At 36.9% G+C, this 18,906-nt stretch overlaps 1 protein-coding gene across 3 annotated transcripts in view; it reads right to left on the bottom strand.

Moving 5' to 3' along the window:
• TNPO3 (transportin 3) overlaps window positions 1-18,906 on the bottom strand; it is an 82,279-nt gene that overhangs the window by 49,825 nt on the left and 13,548 nt on the right. For all 3 annotated transcript variants that reach the window (XM_027101967.1, XM_027101966.1, XM_027101968.1), the window contains 3 exons: window positions 5,138-5,338; window positions 4,102-4,175; window positions 2,331-2,487 (listed from right to left, as the gene is read on the bottom strand). In XM_027101967.1, coding sequence (XP_026957768.1) covers window positions 2,331-2,487; window positions 4,102-4,175; window positions 5,138-5,260 — 354 coding nt within the window. In that variant the 5' untranslated portion in view covers window positions 5,261-5,338. The remainder of the gene's footprint in view (window positions 1-2,330; window positions 2,488-4,101; window positions 4,176-5,137; window positions 5,339-18,906) is intronic.

Below are 18,906 nucleotides of genomic sequence, written 5' to 3'. Positions count from 1 at the left end.
AAAAAAAAAAAAAAAAAAAAAAAAAAAAGGAACTAAGGATTCTAGATCTGGGGCATGAAAGTAACTAGATGAATACTAGTCATCTTTTTCTGTTAGGAAGTAAAGAAGTGCTCCAATAGCCAAAGTTACAACATTTAAAGCATCAGAAGAATAACTTAAGTGGACACCCTGAATCAATGAAAATCCATGGGTCCATAATACAGCATAAAGAGAAAGCCAGGGAAAAAAGTAACATTTAAGGCATCTTTAAAACAAAACCCTTATATTGAAAACAGGAAATTTAAAAGTTAAGATTCATCCTGCCTTTCTAGTGGGTACTCAGAAGAATGCTAATGTATATGTAGAAGGAAAGACAGAGTTAGCAAAACATTATTTTGCAAACCACAATGAAATTATTAAGGCAAGGATTATAAACTAGAATTTAACATTCGTACAAACTGCATTATATTACAAGGGGGGAAACAAACTTTATAAATGGAAGAATCAGACTACCATCATCCTAATCCAGTCAATCCTAGCATCACTAACAGAAGGTCAACCAAAAAGTATAACTTGTGATAAACTGCAGCATGAAGTATCTAACACGTTTTGTGGCCAAAAATGTTTAACCTTTTAAAATTAATCCATCAAGCCTTTCCGTCTTTCTTACCAGGGTTCTGGGAAAGAATTAAGTCCTGCAGAAAATGATCTGAGTGTCTATTTTCTCAGTCATCCTATGGATGGTATACAGGAGAAAATTCATTACAAACAATGGGTGCCTTAGGGCATTTAAGGCTTAATTCTCTTGAGGAATTCCTACTGAGTAGGGCTGCTTTAGATATAACTTCCAATTAGAGGAATTACAGAGAATAGAAAAACAAACTAAATGAGACAAAGACAAGGCAACAGAAAATCCAGGAGGTAAGAAGATGCTTTATAAAACTAGTCCAATCTCTTCAACAAATCAGTGTCATTTTGAAAAAGAAGGAGAAGAGGGACTGTGATTAAGTCATAATAATTTGATACAAGGTATGGTTCTAGACTGGATACTGATTTGGAAAAATGCTGTAAACGCTATTTTAGGACCAACTCAGGAAATGTGAATATGGTTTAGGTATTTATTAGATGATATAAAAACTTACTGAAATAGAAAGATGAAGCTGGATGACTGGAAAAGCAGGCTGCAGAAGGGTAGGTAGGTAGAGCATATTTTCATTTGGATTTTCAAAATCTGTACATATGTTCACAGAGGATATGTGCTAAAGGATTAATAAATAGTGTGATCCCACGTGGTTTGAATGTAATTTGTTTATCTACATTTTCTATTACACTATTTCTTTAAAATGAATGGTTGATTGAAAAATACATTTAACTTAAAAAAGTTTCCAATGAATTTCTAACACCAAACTGAACACAATTTTAAACAAAATTTTGTTTTTTCAAATAAAAAGTTCTATGATGCTGAAGTACTGAAACACATTCCTGAAAAATAATCTATTATAAACCACACTGTTGAGAAAATTGAGCTGGACAATAAAGACCTAAAAATGAGATGTGAGCTAGATAATCAATTTAATACCATCTAGTAGTTCAGAAATCAGCAAAATTTTTCTATAAAGGACCAGACAGTAAATATTTTAGGCTTTGCAGACCATATGGCCTCTGTGAAAAGTACTCAATTCTGCCGTTTTAGCCCAAAATTATGGACACAGACAACATGTAACTGAATGGGCATGACTGTGTTCTAATAAAACTTTATTTACAAAAATAGGTGACCAGCCCATGGACCATAAATTTACCCACCGTGGTCTAGGGCATTAAAATTTCCACCTAATCAAAAATTAACTCTTTTTTAAAGGATGGTGTAGTATTAGCTAATCTATAATTGTGATATGGCTCAAAGGTCAAGTAAAGTCCTGTACCACCACCCTATCAAAAAATCTCAATTCATCCCTTAGAGAGGATCCTTTCCTTAAGTAAATTTATACACACTTCCCTTAGCACAGTCCTTGATCAAGAGCCTACAGTCAGTGGCATGAAGAAGCAGAAGAGCAAGGGACATGTAATCAGAAGACCTGAGTTCAAACTCTGAATTAGCAGTAGTGTCACTCTAAAGCCTGTTTCTCATTCATAAAATGCAGAGACCACCACCCTCAAAGCATTACTTAGAAGCTCAAAAAGTACAGCTTCTGAAAGTACTTTTTAACTGTAAAGTATTATATAAATGCCACCGTATTATCATTGTCAAATTTTGCTAAGAAAGCTATTTTACAATAGTGTAATTGAATTACTAAATAACCACCAAGGCTTTTTGCCCCTAGGCAGCAACTCAGTATTTCAAACATACTCACCAATAGAGATACCACTGTACTAGAATAGAAGGCCAAATCTTCTATAATTTCTGTGCGCCGGTTAGCTCCAATTCGTAAGGAACGACTATGTACTTCTTCAGGTAACACTGTAAGGATCTCCAGCAGAAAAGGCAGAGAAGTTACATCATTGCTATATCTAGGAAAGAAAAGAGGAGAGATATAAGTTATTCAGAATGTACACCACACTCACAATCACAGCCCCACACAATCACATAAGATAACAACAGCCATCAGAACAACCACAACAACAAAAGTAGAATTCTCACTACTGTTAAAGGGGAGAAAAATAGATATACTTTCTTGGAAAGATATCTAGAAATCAAAATTTCAACTTGCATAATAATCTTTGACCCAGCAATTCCACTTCCAGAAATTTATCTGTCAGAAAAATCTCACATACACATGTATATGCACAAGTATTTTTTTATAATAGCAAAAATACTGGAAAAATATAAAGGTCCTCCATAATTAGACAGGATAAAAAAGGTTACAGATATCATACAATGGAACATATACAACCATTATAACAAGTACCTATGTCATAACGTGAGATGTCCACAACATATTAAGCAAAAAAAAGGATATGAACATATTTTTACGTACAATTGAAAAAAATACATGTGTGTGCATATTAATATATACGCACTTATTTATTTTAAAAGGCTTAAAGGGGGCTTCCCCGGTGGCGCAGTGGTTGAGAGTCCGCCTGCCAATGCAGGGGACACGGGTTTGTGCCCCGGTCCGGGAAGATCCCACATGCCGCGGAGCGGCTGGGCCCGTGAGCCATGGCCGCTGAGCCTGCACGTCCGGAGCCTGTGCTCCACAACGGGAGAGGCCACAACAGTGAGAGGCCCGCGTACCGCAAAAAAATAAAAAAATTAAAAATTAAAAAATAAATAAAATAAAATAAAATAAAATAAAATAAAATGCTTAAAGGGAAGTCTAGAGGGCTATATAGTCAATCACCAATAGTGGTTACTTATAAAATACAGGAATAGGAAGAGGGGAAGGTATTTACTTTTTAATTTGAAAGCTTCCATACTGCTAAAATTTTTTCAGAGTATATATTAATATTATTAATAAAAAGTTTCTTAAAACAAAAAATAAATTATCCACGTAAAGGTTTTAATGACACACTATAGTTGGTGGTAAAAAGGACATCCACTTTGCTCAAAAATAATTTCCTAACCAAATGCCAAAATGCAAGCAAATATCAAGATTATCTTGCCAAGACCAAGAGGAAATACTTTACTCAAAGCAGCAAGCTCCATGTATCTAAAAATAATACTGTCCCTTTTATAGGCATGAAATAAACCCCAATTGGTAAGAATGTATACTCATAACAACTTTCAATTTAATATAATCTTAAACATTCTGACAATGTTTTTATAAAAACCACTGATATGACAGTGGGAGTGATCCACAAGGCAATGAAATACGTTGTTGTAGTTAATTCAAGAAGCGTGTGTGTGTGCGTGTAAACTATGAAGTTCTTTTAAGTCGTTGTAGTTAATTCAAGAAGCGCATGTATGTGTGTGTGTGTAAACTATGAAATTCTTTTAGGTCCCACATGACATATTTCTGTAGTATTTAAATTTTAAATGATTTTCTTTTAATCTAACAAAGGTTAATAAATAATTCTACGTTAAGAGTTTGGGGGGAATAGGCCAAATGTCTAGCTATTGCTAACAGATTTCTCTGTGTTAGGTTAATGGTAAACGCTAGCATATAGTCAATACAAGTTACTTACTTTTCTACCAATGTTTGTACACATCCCTTCCAGGAAGGCATCTGTAGAGCAAGGTCTGCTATTGCTAAAGCCAGCTGAGTAAAAAGAGATTAAATAAATGAATAGACAGATGAACAGAAACAGAGTTAGCATCAATATTAACTGGAAAGCAAAGAAACTAAATTTCTTCCAAACAATATGACAACTAAAACTGTGACACCACCCTCCTTCTCACTCCCACAGCTACGTATCATGTAAATTCTTCTGGGTTAACTACAAATTGCTGGGATTTAAAAGTCAACCTTTAAAAATGAAAAACCAAACCAAAAAAATAACAAAAAAAGTCAGAAAGAACAGACTATAGATTTTCCTCAGAATATATCAATACTTACTTTTATTTGGCAATACCACAGAACTTCATGGACATATAAATTATACTCTGCCAAAAAGCCAAAGCCACTGACAAAGTCAGCCCTTTGACTCACTCCTCAAGTAATGGATTGCCATTTCCCTTCTCTTCATGTCTTATCTTGAAGGCTTATGCAAAAGCCTACTTCCCCTGCAAGAACACTTCTACGCCAAGCAGAGAACACATGTGAGTACGTACTCACTAAAGCTTCTAGTTTTCCTTTCTAATGTATTTCCCTACCTAAGGTGGAAAGGCCAGATGCTCTAGTTCACCACTTCATTCATGAGACTTTTACTAGCCAATCAGTCTAGAAAGGATTTTTTTTAAAAGACAGGTATGTAGACTTCTGACCCAGGACAGTACTTTACCATCTACAATTTTAACAGCGGAGTGTGTGTGTGTGTGTGTGTGTGTGTGTGTGTGTGTCACCTCCTCCACTTTTTGGTACTCTAGTTTGGTATCAAATGAATTCTAAGATGAATACAAAGATTTAAATATTCACTTTCTATTCACCTATAAGAATATAGCAATGAGTCTGTAAAAAAGTTAACATCACTTCACATGGGCTAGCAAGCAATGTCAATCAAAATTAACTTGATAAATCCAAATGGTCTTACAAATTTTCCTAATGAGAAGCATAGGATTTACCTGAGTTACAATGACAGGTGACAAGTCTTTCAAGTTCTGGATATGGGTTAGTAATGAGTCCCGTAAAGAGGCATGAGAGTCTGTGGGGAGCTCATAAAATGAGGTCTGAATCTTCATTTTCATGGTCTGTGCAGCAAAATAGCATGATTCCACATCTTGCCGGATCTGTAACAACTGGTCTGAAATCTCCCATGCGTGAACCTGAAAGTAGATCAGACAAAAAAAGAGTCTTAAAAACTACTTTTCTAAACAACGTTTATGCCATACAACCTCAATACATACACAAACTTATTTAGACCAAAGTATAATGAAAGAAAAATCTGACAAGCTAAATTGCCCACTAATTCAGCCAAAACTTCACACTACGGTATATATTTATAGGCCGTGCTCAACAAAAGTATTACCTAAAATCTTCTAATTGTAGGAAGGCATGACAGTTATCAACTGAATAAACAGATCTAATCCTGCTGACTAGAATTATTAATTGTGTAGGGGGGAGAGTATAAAGAAAAACGTCCCAAAAGTTTCTACTAAAACTAAAATGTCACTGTATAGCTTCCAACCCTAATCTATAGGTTGGATGTTTCTTCTCTTTTCCACTTAAAATAAGTAAGCTTTTGTTCACTCTAAGAATTGAGTCTGGAAGATATTTTAATATATCTATAAGTAGGAGAATATATTTCATATTGGTCTCAATAGGCCTACATTTCAATCTTTAGGACCTGACTAAAACTACAAAAACTATTTCACATACTTCAGTTATTTTCTAATGTTTTTATATTTGGCACAGTACTGTATATGCGACTAAAATCATTTCCACAGGAGCATCTATGGAAATAATAAAGAGAGCAAAAGCATAGAATTTGGTCTCTAACAGCTAGTAACAGTTATAAAACAAAGCCTTATTTTGAAAGATAACTTTTGGCACAAACTCATGCAGTATAAAGTAGGCAACTAATTAAAAAGCGATAAATTCTAATGCAATTCTATACCAAACTGCCTCTTCATGGGAGTGGGAGCAGGCTAAAATGGGCTGTTAATAATGGACTGAAAATCTTTTTCAATCCCAATTCAGGAACAGAGCCAACTGTAAAGAAAGATCAGAGATTTACCTACTCAATTTCTTATGAAGATAGAGCACTTCACAAGTAATACACAATGATTCTTCAAGATCTTTCCAAAGATAAATGGCAAGTCAAGGAAATGGCCTGTATGAGCTCCCAAAGTAAACTGAAAAGACTCAGTTCCCAAAGACTCAGTTCCCAAAGTAAACTGAAAAGACTCTAAAACTCACAATGATAAATGACATAAAACTTAGCTTTAATCAAGTAATAAGTTGGTGAAAAAACAAGCATGAAACATTAACTTCCTTCTAGATAAAATGTATTTATTAATTTTTTGTCGTTTTTACCCCTAGCATACTGTCACAAAAAATCTTCCAAGCCACAGTTTTTAGCCATTCATTATCTAACCAGTAACCCAAGCACATCTACGATTTAATATGCCATCAAAATATACCTCCCTCAAATTGATACTTTAAAATATAATAGCAAATAAGCAGCCTTGGAATCACCATAAATGTCCTCATAAAAACAGAGCAACTAAAGAGCAAAACCAAAGCACTACAGACATTTACAACAAAACTAGGTATTATCTAATTATCTCCAGGAACCCCAAAATATAAGTGGATGGGGACAAGCCAGTGACATCTGTAAGACCTGTTTCAACTTCAGTAAAAGGCAGAAGCAGAGGGAAACAATAGGGTATCTAATGGATCTAAGAGCAGAGAATATCAAAAGAGTCAACAGGTATTCACTAGAAAGCACAGGGAATGAATCTGTAGATGAAAACAGAAGAGGTTTTGCCCAATCCAAAAGCAAATGAGTTAAAGAGGCCTATGCAAGGTCTAAGGAGATGGAACAATCTAGCCTCTATAAACTCTTGAAACTGAAAAGTGGGCTTCCCTGGTGGCGCAGTGGTTGAGGGTCCACCTGCCGATGCAGGGGACACGGGTTCGTGCCCCAGCCTGGAAGATCCCACATGCCGCGGAGCGGCTGCGCCCGTGGGCCGTGGCCGCTGGGCCTGCGCATCCGGAGCCTATTGCTCCGCAACGGGAGAGGCCACAGCAGTGAGAGGCCCGCGTACCGCAAAACAAAACAAAACAAAACAAAACAAAAAACTGAAAAGCCAGGGCAGGGCCCCAAACTGAGGAGAAACTGCTGTGAAAAGTCAATTCTATACAGGACAAGTACAACAGAGACAAAGGAAAAAAAGGAGAAGGTAATAACAAAGCTCGGAAATCTTAGAAATCAAACTACCATATCTGTAAATACTATCTGAAAACAAGAGAAAAGGAAGCTCTATGAAGTTGGGAATACTATCCTTAACTATGCCTCCTTCCAAAAGTTCAAAAAACTAATTTCACAAGAAATAAGCTCAAATAAATAAGCTCAAATAAACAAGCTCAAATAAATAAACTCAAATGCCATATCTATAGCAACTGGGAGCCGGTGCGGATAATGAGAAGAATAGCACGCTTACGAAGAAAGTAGGCCAGAAAAACATTTTAAAAACTAGCCTAGGAGCTTCTCTGGTGGCACAGTGGTTAAGAATCCACCTGCCAATGCAGGGGACATGGGTTCGAGCCCTGGTCCAGAAAGATCCCACATGCTGCGGAGCAACTTAGCCTGTGCGCCACAGCTACTGAGCCTGCGCTCTAGAGCCCACGAGCCACAACTACTGACGCCCACGCACCTAGAGCCCATGCTCCGCAACAAGAGAAGCCACCGCAATGAGAAGCCTGTGCACCGCAACCATGAGTAGCCCCCGCTCATGGCAACTAGAGAAAGCCCGTGTGCAGCAATGAAGACCCAACACAGCCAAAAGCAATAATAAAAATTATAAATAAATAAAAACTAGCCTAAAGTCCAAAGGACATAGGAGCCAACTGAAAAAGCTCCCAATGGCCTAAACTAGAAAACCTGGGAGTAACAAATTATGACAGTATTGGATTATAATTCAAAAATAAAACAATATCCATGAGTCCATACTGATGTAAATAACAACTGAATAAATAACTGGGGAGAGGTTATTTGCAGGATATAAGACATCTTTTTTAACAGAAGAATGCTAGTTAATAAATGTGGAAGGAATGAGGGAAATAGAAAATCACCACCATTAGAACACATCAGAAATATCTGCTACAAGCAAGATTCATGGATAAATGATAAAATACAACAAACTATCTCCCCAAAATATTCATTGGTTACTGTGGTGGTTTTAATATATGTCCACATATTCTTTAACACTTACCATTAAGAACTCTGACTACTCTAGTAGAGAGACAACATGGAGACTTTGCTGGAGAGACAATGTAAAGAGACCTAACACTACACGGAAAGCAAGTGGAGCCCAGTTAAGTCAAGCCTTCCAGCCATTCCTACCAGAGTGTCAGGCATGTAAGTGAAGCCATCTTAGAACCTCCAGACCACCCATCCACCAAATGGATGCCTCTTGGAGCAGAATCATTCACAGAGCCTTGCTCAAAAATTTCCTCAAATTCATCACCAAAAGGACAAGAGAATCAAATCTGCATCTCATTAAGCCTCTGGATCTAGGAGGTAATTTGCAGGAAATAAAGGGGAAAGCAGAACTGCATCCTAACTATGTAATCAACAAAATCAAGACTGTAGGAAACTCAACAGGTCAAAAGGCCCAGATTCCTCAACACAACAGGGAGAGAAAGAACCTGCAGATTAAAAGACACTCAAAGACCTACCTTAATTCACCAAGTTATACATTTGTTTTGTGTGGTTTTTCTGTATCTGTGTTTAAAAAACAAAATTTAGAACAAACAAAACTCAATATTGCCTATTAAATTAAACTAGTATGAAGTCTTTCTCCCTAGTGAAATCTAACTGTCAACCCACCAGGTCAGAACCTTTGTGAAAAAGTTCATTGATTGTACAGTGTCATGTTGTGCTTTAATTTGAATGGCAGAAACCAGCAAAAAATACCAATTATATCATTCTTATTATCTGTCTTTCTGACAAACATTTCTATCTCCTTAAAAGTAAAGATCTCAAAAATGAAGGGCAGAACCAAAAGTCAAAACAAAACAAAACAAATATTTCCTTCTGCGGAACTATTAACTTGGGTGTAGGGATGCAAAGAAGATTTCTTTTTCAAGCACCTTTGATGATGTTTGAAATATTTTTTAACGTGTCCTTTGGAACTGTCTTTAAAAATAAATATAGATTTGTAGCCCTAATATAGAAGTATCTCCAAGATATACATTTAAAAAACAAAGATGCAGATGATATCATAAAATCCTTTTTGTAAATTACACTTTTTTTTTTGGAAAGCATAGTGAAGCTTTTTAACATACAGGAATTAGTTTTATACCTGAAGCCTTAGCATTCATAGCATTCATCAAGTGTTTCAACTTTGTTTTTACCACACTAGCTGGCTGTACACCAATCTTCCAGCCAAAAAAAAGTAGAAAAAAATTGATTAAATATCAAGAAGAACTTGTTTGAAGACATCAGAACTACCAAGACATCCAGAACATGAGGCCACAGATTCCAGAGAGTTCAGCCTAATATGTGGCTCCACCTTTCTCCACAAGGAATTTGCCTGTTTGAAAGTAGAAGACAAGAGGCTAAAAAGCTGAAGAGATTTGGGCAGTCACACGAGACTGGGGAGATGAAAAGTAGAATTCAGAGCCTGCCAAGGAAGAGGGGGCCTGGAAAATAGTCCAGATTTTCAGCTGGGACCCAGTGCAGGAAACAGGAAATGTACCTCAAAAAGGCTGAAACTTCTCCAGGATACACTAGATGTTAGGCCACAAAATAAGTCTTAATAAATGCAGAAAGACTGAAATCACAGAAAGTATGTTTTCCAATCAAAAATGAAATGCAACTAGAAATTAACAGATGGAAAACTGGAAATTTCACAAATATGTAAAAATTAAATATCAATTCTTAAACAACCAATGGGTCAAAGAAGGGAAATTAGAAAATATTTTAAGACAAATGAAAATGGAAATACAACATACCAAAACTTGTAAGATGCAGTGAAACAATGTTAAGAGGGAAATTTATAGCTATACATAAACACTTAAATTAAAAAAAGAAAAATTATCTCAAATCAACAACCTAACTTTATACCTTAAGGAACTAGAAAAAAAGAAAAAACTAAGCCCAAAGCTAGCATAGGAAAGCAAATAATAAACATTAGAGCAAAGATAAATAAAATAGAACACAGAAAAACCATGATTTGATTCTTCAAAAAGATCAACAAAATTGACAAACCTTTATCTAGATTTTAACCAAGCAAAAAGAAATGAAACGAAGGTGGGGACATTACTACTAACTTTACAGAAATAAAAAAGATTACAGGAAATACTATGAACTGTACACCAACAAACTGGATAATCCAGATGAAATGGACAAATTCCTAGAAACATACAATGTACCAAGACTGAATCCAGAAGAAACAGAAAATCTGAATAGACTATATTACTATACTTAGTGAACAGACTGAATCAGTAATCAAAAACTTCCCAACAAAGAAACGCCGAGGATCAGACGGCTTTACTGGTGAATTCTACCAAACATTTAAAGAAGAATTAACACCAATCCTTCTCAAATTCAACCCAAAAATTGAAAAGGAGGAGTAAACATTTCCGAATTCATTCTATGAGGCCAGGATTACCCTGATACCAAAGGCAGACAAAGATACTACGAGGAAAAAAAAACCCTACAGGGGCTTCCCTGGTGGCACAGTTGTTGAGAGTCCGCCTGCCGATGCAGGGGACACGGGTTCGTGCCCCAGTCCGGGAAGATCCCACATGCCACAGAGCGGCTAGGCCCGTGAGCCATGGCCGCTGAGCCTGCGCATCCGGAGCCTATGCTCCGCAACCAGAGAGGCCACAACAGTGAAAGGCCCGCGTACCGCAAAAAAAACCCCAAAAAACAAAAAAACACCTACAGACCAATATCCCTTATGAATACTAATGGAAAAAAAACTTCAAAAAAATAGTATCAAACTGAATTCAACAGTGTATTAAAGAATTATACACCATGACCAAGTGGGATTTATTCCTGAAATGCAAGGGTGGCTCAACATACAAAAATCAAACAATGTAATGCACCATATTAACAGAATAAAGGGGGGGAAACCACATAAATATCTCAACTGATGCAGAAAAGCATTTGACAAAAGCTATCACCCTTTCATGATAAAGACACTCAACAAACTAGGTAAAGAAGGAAACTGTCTCAACGTAGTAAAGACTACATATGAAAACCCCACAATGAACATCATATTCAATGTTCAAAGACTGAAAACTTTTCAAAGCTCTGTAAGATCAGGAACAAGACAAAGATGCCCACTTTTGCCACTTCTATTCAGCATAGTACTAGAAGTTCTAGCCAGAGCAATTAGGTAAGAAAAACAAATAAAAGGCATCCCGATTGGACAGGAAAAGGTCAAATGATGACTGTTCAGGTACGACATGATCTTATATGTAGATACCCCTCCAGCTTCCCCAAAACCTGTTAGAACTAATAAACGAATTCATCAAAGTTGCAAAATACAAAGTCAACACCCCCAAATCAGTTGTTTTTATATACTGACAATGAACGATCTGAAAACGAAATTAAGAAAACTGCATATACAACAGCTTCCAAAAAGAACAAAATACTCAGGAATAAAGCAAGCTGTACACTGAAAACTATAAAATACTTGTAAAAGAAATTAAAGAAGACACTAATAAATGAAAAGACATCCTGGGTTCAAGGATTAGAAGACTTACTACAGTTGTTAATACTATCCGAAATGCTCTACAGATTCAATGCAATCCCTATCAAAATCCTAAGGACTTATTTTGCAGAAAGAGAAAAATTCATCGAAAAATTCATATGGAATCTCAAGGGGTCCCAAACAGCTAAGAACAAAATTGGAGGTCTCATATTTCCTTGATTTCAAAATTTATTATGAAACCACAGCAATCAAAAGAGTATGGTACTGGCATAAAGACAGATATATAGACCAATGGGAAAAAACAGAACACCAATAAATAAACCCTCGAAAATATAGACAAATCATCTTCAACAAGGATGAGAAAACTATAAGATGGGGAAGGGAGAGTCTCTTCAATGAATACTGTTGGGAAAAGGAATATCCATAGACAAAAGAAAGAAGTGGACTCTCATTTTACACCACATACAAAAATTAGCTCACAATGGATTAAAGACCTAAATGTAACACCTGAAGCTATAACTCCAAGAAGAAAGCATGGGGGACAAGAAATTTCATGATACTGGGTTTGATGATGACTTCATGGATATGACACCAAAACCACAAGAAAAAAAAGCAAAAATAAAACAAATAGGACTACACCAAACTCTAAAAACTTCTACGCAACACAAAATCCAGAGTGAGAAAGCAATCTATGGAATGGGAGAAAATATTTGCAAACCATACATCTGACAAGGAGTTAATATCCAGAATACACAAAGAATTTCTACAACTCAACAACATAAAAACCAATAACCCAATTTTAAATTGGGCAAAGGGCTTGAAAAAAAACATTTCTCTAAAGACAGTATAAACATGGCCAACAAGCACAAAAAGATGCTAACATGACTAGTCATCAGGGAAATGTAAATCAAAAGCACAATCAGATATCACTTCATACCTGTTAAGATGGCCACTATCAAAAGAAACCAGAGGGCTTCCCTGGTGGCGCACTGGTTAAGAGTCCGCCTGCCGATGCAGGGGACACGGGTTTGTGCCCCGGTCCGGGAAGATCCCACATGCCGCGGAGCGGCTGGGCCCATGAGCCATGGCCGCTGAGCCTGCACGTCCGGAGCCTGTGCTCCGCAACGGGAGAGGCCACAGCAGTGTGAGGCCCGCGTACCGCAAAAAAGAAAAAAAAAAAAGAAAAAGAAACCAGAAAGTAAGTGTTGGTGAGCATGTGGAGATATTGGAACTCTTATGCACTGCTGATGGTAATATAAAATAGTGCAGACACTATGGAAAACAGTATGGAGGTTCTTCAAAAAATTTAAAATGTAACTACCATGTGATCCAGCAACTCCACTTCTGGATATATACCCAAAAGAATTGAAAATAACATCTCAAAAAGATATTTGCACACCCACGTTCACTGCAGCATTATTCACAAAAGCAAAGAGGTGGAAGCAAACTAAATGTCCATCAATGGATGAATGGATAAAGAAAATGTGATACATACATGGAATGGAGTATCCATTCAGTCTTAATGGATTATCACTTAGTCTTAAAAATCCTGTCATGTGCTGCAAAGGCATAGATGAACCTTGAGGGTATTGTGCCAAGTAAAATACGTCACTCATAAAATGGCAAATGCTGCATGATTCCATTTACATGAGCTATCTAAAGTAGTCAAACTCAGGGGCTAGGAGGAGGAGGTGGAGAGTTGTTCAGTGGATGCAGAGTTTCAGTCATGTAGGATGTGGGGGGCTCAGGGGGATCCGCTACACAACATGCATGTGGTCAACAATATTGCACTGTATGCTTGCAAAATATTGCTCTGTACACTTGCAAACTGTTGGGAGGTTGAATTTCATATTTTGTGTTTTTGCCACCAAAAAAAAAAAAAGTTTAGTACTGGCATAAAGACAGACACAAGACCACTGGAACAGAATAGAGAGCCCAGAAATGAATCCGTGCATATATGGTCAAGTGATTTTCAACAAGAACAGAATATCATATACAAAAATTAACTCAAAATGGATCAAAACTTAAATGTAAGACCTAAAACTATAAAACTCATGGGGGGAAAGCTATATGTGCATTAAATTTGGCAATGATTTCTTGGATCAAAAGCACAAGCAACAGGGAATTCCCTGGTGGTCCAGTAGTTAGGACTCTGTGCTTCCAATGCATAGGGCATGGGGTTCGATCCCTAGTCAGGGAACTAAGATCCTGCATGGCACAGAGCAAAGACAAAAAAAAAAAAAAAAAAAAAAACAGAAGCAACAAAAGTAAAAACACATAAATTGGACTACATCAAAATTTCAAACTTCTATTCATCATTAAAAGATATAATCAGTATGAGAAGGCAACCCACAGAGTGGGAGAAAATATTTGCAAATGATGTATCTGATAAGGGGTTAATATTCAGAATACATAAAGAACTACAACAACAACAACAAAACCAAACAACCCAATTTAAAAATAGGCAGAGGGACTTCCCTGGTGGTGCAGTGGTTAAGAACCCACCTGCTGACGCCAGGGACATGGGTCCAAGCCCTGGTCTGGGAAGATCCCACGTGCCACGGTACAACTAAGCCCGTGCACCACAACTACTCAACCTGCGCTCTAGAGCCCGCAAGCCACGACTACTGAGCCCGCGTGTCACAACTACTGAAGCCCTCGCACCTAGAACCCGTGCTCCACAACAAGAGATACCACTGCAATGAGAAGCCCGCGCACCACAATGAAGAGTAGCCCCCGCTCACTGCAGCTAGAGAAAGCCTGTGTGTAGCAATGAAGACCCAATGCAGCATAAAATAAAATAAATAAAATAAAATAATTAAAAAAAAAATAGGCAGGGACTTCCCTGGCAGTCCAGCAGTTGAGACTCCACACTTCCACTGCAGGGGGCATGGGTTTGATTCCTGGTCAGGGAACTAAGATCCCACAGGCTGCAACATGGTCAAAACAAACAAAACAAAAAATAAAACAAAAAAAAAAAACCCCAAGTGTTGATGAGTAGAGAAATTGTAACAATGCACATTGCTAGTGGGAATGTAAAATAGTGCAGCCAATATGGAAAATAGTATGGCAGTTCCTCAAAAAATTAAAAATAAAATTACCAAATAATAAGCAGCAAGAGAGAATCAATTCATCACATTCAAGTGATCCTTGATAAGATTTTGGACAGATTTGTTATCAGAAACTTTGAAGTTCAGAAGGCAGTGGGCTAATATATTCAAAGTGTTAAGAGAAAAAAAAAAGCTGTCAGCCAAGAATCCTATACCTGGCAAAACTGTCCTTCTAAAGTAAGGCAGATTAAGACATTTCCAGACAAACAAAGGATAAGGGAATTTGTTACCACTAGACCTGCACTGCGAAAAAACGTTATGAGTAGTCCTGAAGGTTGAAATGAAAGAACACCAGCTAGTAACTTAGCTATAAGAAGAAATAAAGATGTCAATAAAGGTAAATAAATGATTCATTATAAAAAAAAAAATTACCACATAATGCAGCAATTCCACTTTTGGGTATATAGCCAAAACAATCAAAAGCAGGGACTCAAACAGATATTTATACACCAATGTTCATAGCAGCATATTTCACAATAACCAAAAGTTGAAAACAACTCAAATGTTCATTGACAGAAGAATGGATAAACAAAATGTGACATATACATACAGTGGACTATTATTCAGCCTTAAAAAGGAAGGAAGTACCATTACATGCCATAACATGGATGAACTTTGAGGACATTATGCTTAGTAAAATAAGCTTGACACAAAAGGACAAATATTGTATGATTCCACTTACATGAGGTACCTGAAGTAGTCAAATTCATAGAGACAAAGTTAGAATTTTGGTTGCCAAGGGTTGATGGGAGGGAGAATGGGCAGCGTTATCATTTAATGGGTACAAAGTTTTACTTGTAGAAGATAAAAAAATTCTGGAGATTGCTTGTGTTGGTGGTCATAAAACAACGTGAATATACTTACTCTCACTGAGTTGTACACTTTAAAATAGTTAGAATGGTAAATTTGATGTCATGTATATTTTACAAAAAAGAAACACACAGTTTAGAATCTGCTCAATCCCTTCACAAACTAAAGGGATCTGGTCCTATCATATAGACCTGCCAGAAGCAAAAGAAATTACCTCAGGGGAAAAACATCATTTATTATCTCTTCAACTTTTCATAAACAATATATCCAGTATTTATCAAATGAAAGCAAAAAAGGGAGGGTTGGGGGTGGAAACAGACAATAGAAAATAACCTATCTAGATAACGGAATTATCAGATGAGGACTAAAATAACTGTGATGTCTCAACCAAAATGATAAAACTTAACATCACCAATAATGGGACAAAGAGATTTTAAGTGACTCTTGATGTGATTCACTGAAAACAACAATTTTTCGTTCATGTAGTATTTTTCCAAAAACTGTTTAAGTTGAATATAATCATGAGGAAACAACCAGACAAAGCAAAATAGCGAGTCGGTCATATTAAAAACAAAGACAAAATGGGCCTGGATTTGTTTTTGAATGTCATTATGATAAAAGGAAAAAAAAAATACCCCAGGAAACTAAAGTGACATAACACCTAAAAGCAATGCATTATCCTTGATTGGATCCTGGATTAGGGAAAGTAAAATTTTTAAAAAGCTAGAAATCTGGGGCTTCCCTGGTGGCACAGTGGCTGGGAGTCCGCCTGCCGATGCAGGGGACACGGTTTCATGCCCCGGTCCGGGAAGATCCCACATGCCGCGGAGCGGCTAGGCCCATGAGCCATGGCCGCTGGGCCTGCACATCCGGAGCCTATGCTCCGCAACGGGAGAGGCCACAACAGTGAAAGGCCCGGGTACCACAAAAAAAAAAGCTAGACATCTGTAACTGAAACAACTGGGAAATTTGAATATGAACTGTATATTAGATAATATTATTGTATATCAATGTTAAATTTCTTTAATGTGACAATGGTTTTAGTTTAGTAGAATGTCTTTGTTCTTACGAGCTATACGTCAAAATGTTTAGGGGTACAGCATTATAAAATCTGCAATTTACTTCCAAAAGGTTCCAAAAGGGAGAGAAAGAAAGAAAAAAGAGAGAAAGCAAATGGGAACAGGCAATTTGAGAAGGGCTTATCATGAATCAGTGTTCACTATACAATTCTTTCAAGTTATGAATTTTTCAGAATAAACAATTGGGAAAAATTAAATAGCTGATTAACGTATTCAAGAAATTAGAAGACGAATTGGAATTTGCATTAAGAAATGGAATCTAAAAAAAAGAATCAAAGGGAAATTCTAGAACTGAAAAATACAGTAACTGAAATTAAGACCCAAATGGAAGGGCTGAATAGCAAATCAGACAACTGAAGAAAAGATTACTATGCTAGAGAATAGGTCAATAGAAAATAAGACCTGAAGCACAAACTCAAAAAAGAATAAAGGTAAAGAATAGGAAGAATGCAAGTGACATATGGGACATAGTGAAAAAGTCTAACAAACATGACTGAAATCTCAGAAGGAAAAGAAAAAAATGGGACACTATTTAAACATAATGGCTGAGGAATTTCCAAACTGATAAGACAACAAGCCACAGTTTAATAAACTCTGTAAACCCTAAGAATAGGAAAACCAGACCTAAGCACATCAAATAACACTGCTAAAAAACTGCTAAAGACAAAAAGGAAAATCTTAAAGTCAAGAGGAAAAAACATGTATTACCTTTAAAGGAACAATTAGACTGATAGCTGACTTGCCAAAATAAAAGATGGGAACCAAATATCTTCAAAGTACTGGAAGAAAATAATTGCCAATTGGTTACTTATACCCAGGAAAAAATCTTTCCAAAATGCAACAAAATTAACACACTTTGGGACCAAAAGAAAAAAAATAAAAGGAGAGAGTTCATTACCAACAGAACAAAGAAAATACTAAAGGGTGTTCTTCAAGCAGAATGAAAATAATTCTGGATAGAAACATGGAAATCAGGAAGGAATGAAGAGTAATGGAAAGGCTAAGTATGTAAGTAAATCTCTGTGAACACTGACTATATAAAGCAACAATATCTTGTAGGGCTTAAAATAAATGAATCTATATACCTGAGAGGAATTTCACATTCTCCTAAGATGCAGAAAGTGGAAAAGAACATTGCTTTGGAGTTAATAAATAAATGCAAATAAACTACAAAGTAACTTTTCTTAAATACATCAGAAAGCTGAGGTCCCAGGACAACCAAGTAGACTGAAATCTAAAGAGACCTCACCAAGTGTTGGCTCATCTGTGGCAGAACAAAGAAAAGAGATATGGGGCACCAGATGACCAGGTAATAAAAATTCAATTAAAATTATTAACAAATTGATTTTAAAAATTGTATATGTGTGGGCTAGTATGTACATATAAAACCCATGGGACTCTTGGACACAAGGGGAATTCACAACCACCTACAGGCTCTTATCCACACACCTCCACCAAATACTCAGGAGAAAGAATGGGGGTAGGGCAGGAGACCAGAGAAAACCTCTTTGGTGGTACAGTCTTGGAGGACAGGAGTAGCCACAATAGCAGAAAGGACACAAAAAGCTCTGACTAGACCCTTCTCCCCTACTGAACAAAAGCCTTAACTGGTATGGGAAGGGCAGCAAATGATGTTACCCTCAAGGCTTATAGGTTAAGTAAGACCCATTGCTGTTGCAGTAAGGGTAAAGGAAAAACACCTCTACCCTTAAAGGACAGGGCATAAAACCGTCTTGAGCCCATGATACTATAACAATAACACCACAGAGGTCTCCTACCACTGAAGGAAGGGCAAAAAAAATTTATCCTGCACAAGATCTGCCAGATGCAAGGCAGAGCATGAATGCCACAGGGGAGGACAGAATCACTGAGAAAGCCCCACCAATGAGGACACTGGACACTGGAACTGCTAAAGACTACAGTAGACAAGGGCAACAGAGAATGTTACTGTCCCCCACTCCCCCAAACAAACAAACAAATGCTAAACACATCATATTCAAACTCC

Source organism: Aethalodelphis obliquidens, unplaced genomic scaffold, assembly GCF_003676395.1.
Source record: "Aethalodelphis obliquidens isolate GAN/ISIS:26980383/991018 unplaced genomic scaffold, ASM367639v1 scaffold5, whole genome shotgun sequence".
Lineage (NCBI taxonomy): Eukaryota > Metazoa > Chordata > Mammalia > Artiodactyla > Delphinidae > Aethalodelphis > Aethalodelphis obliquidens.
Note: the sequence above shows the minus strand (reverse complement) of the source record. Positions and strands in the feature narration are given on the sequence as shown.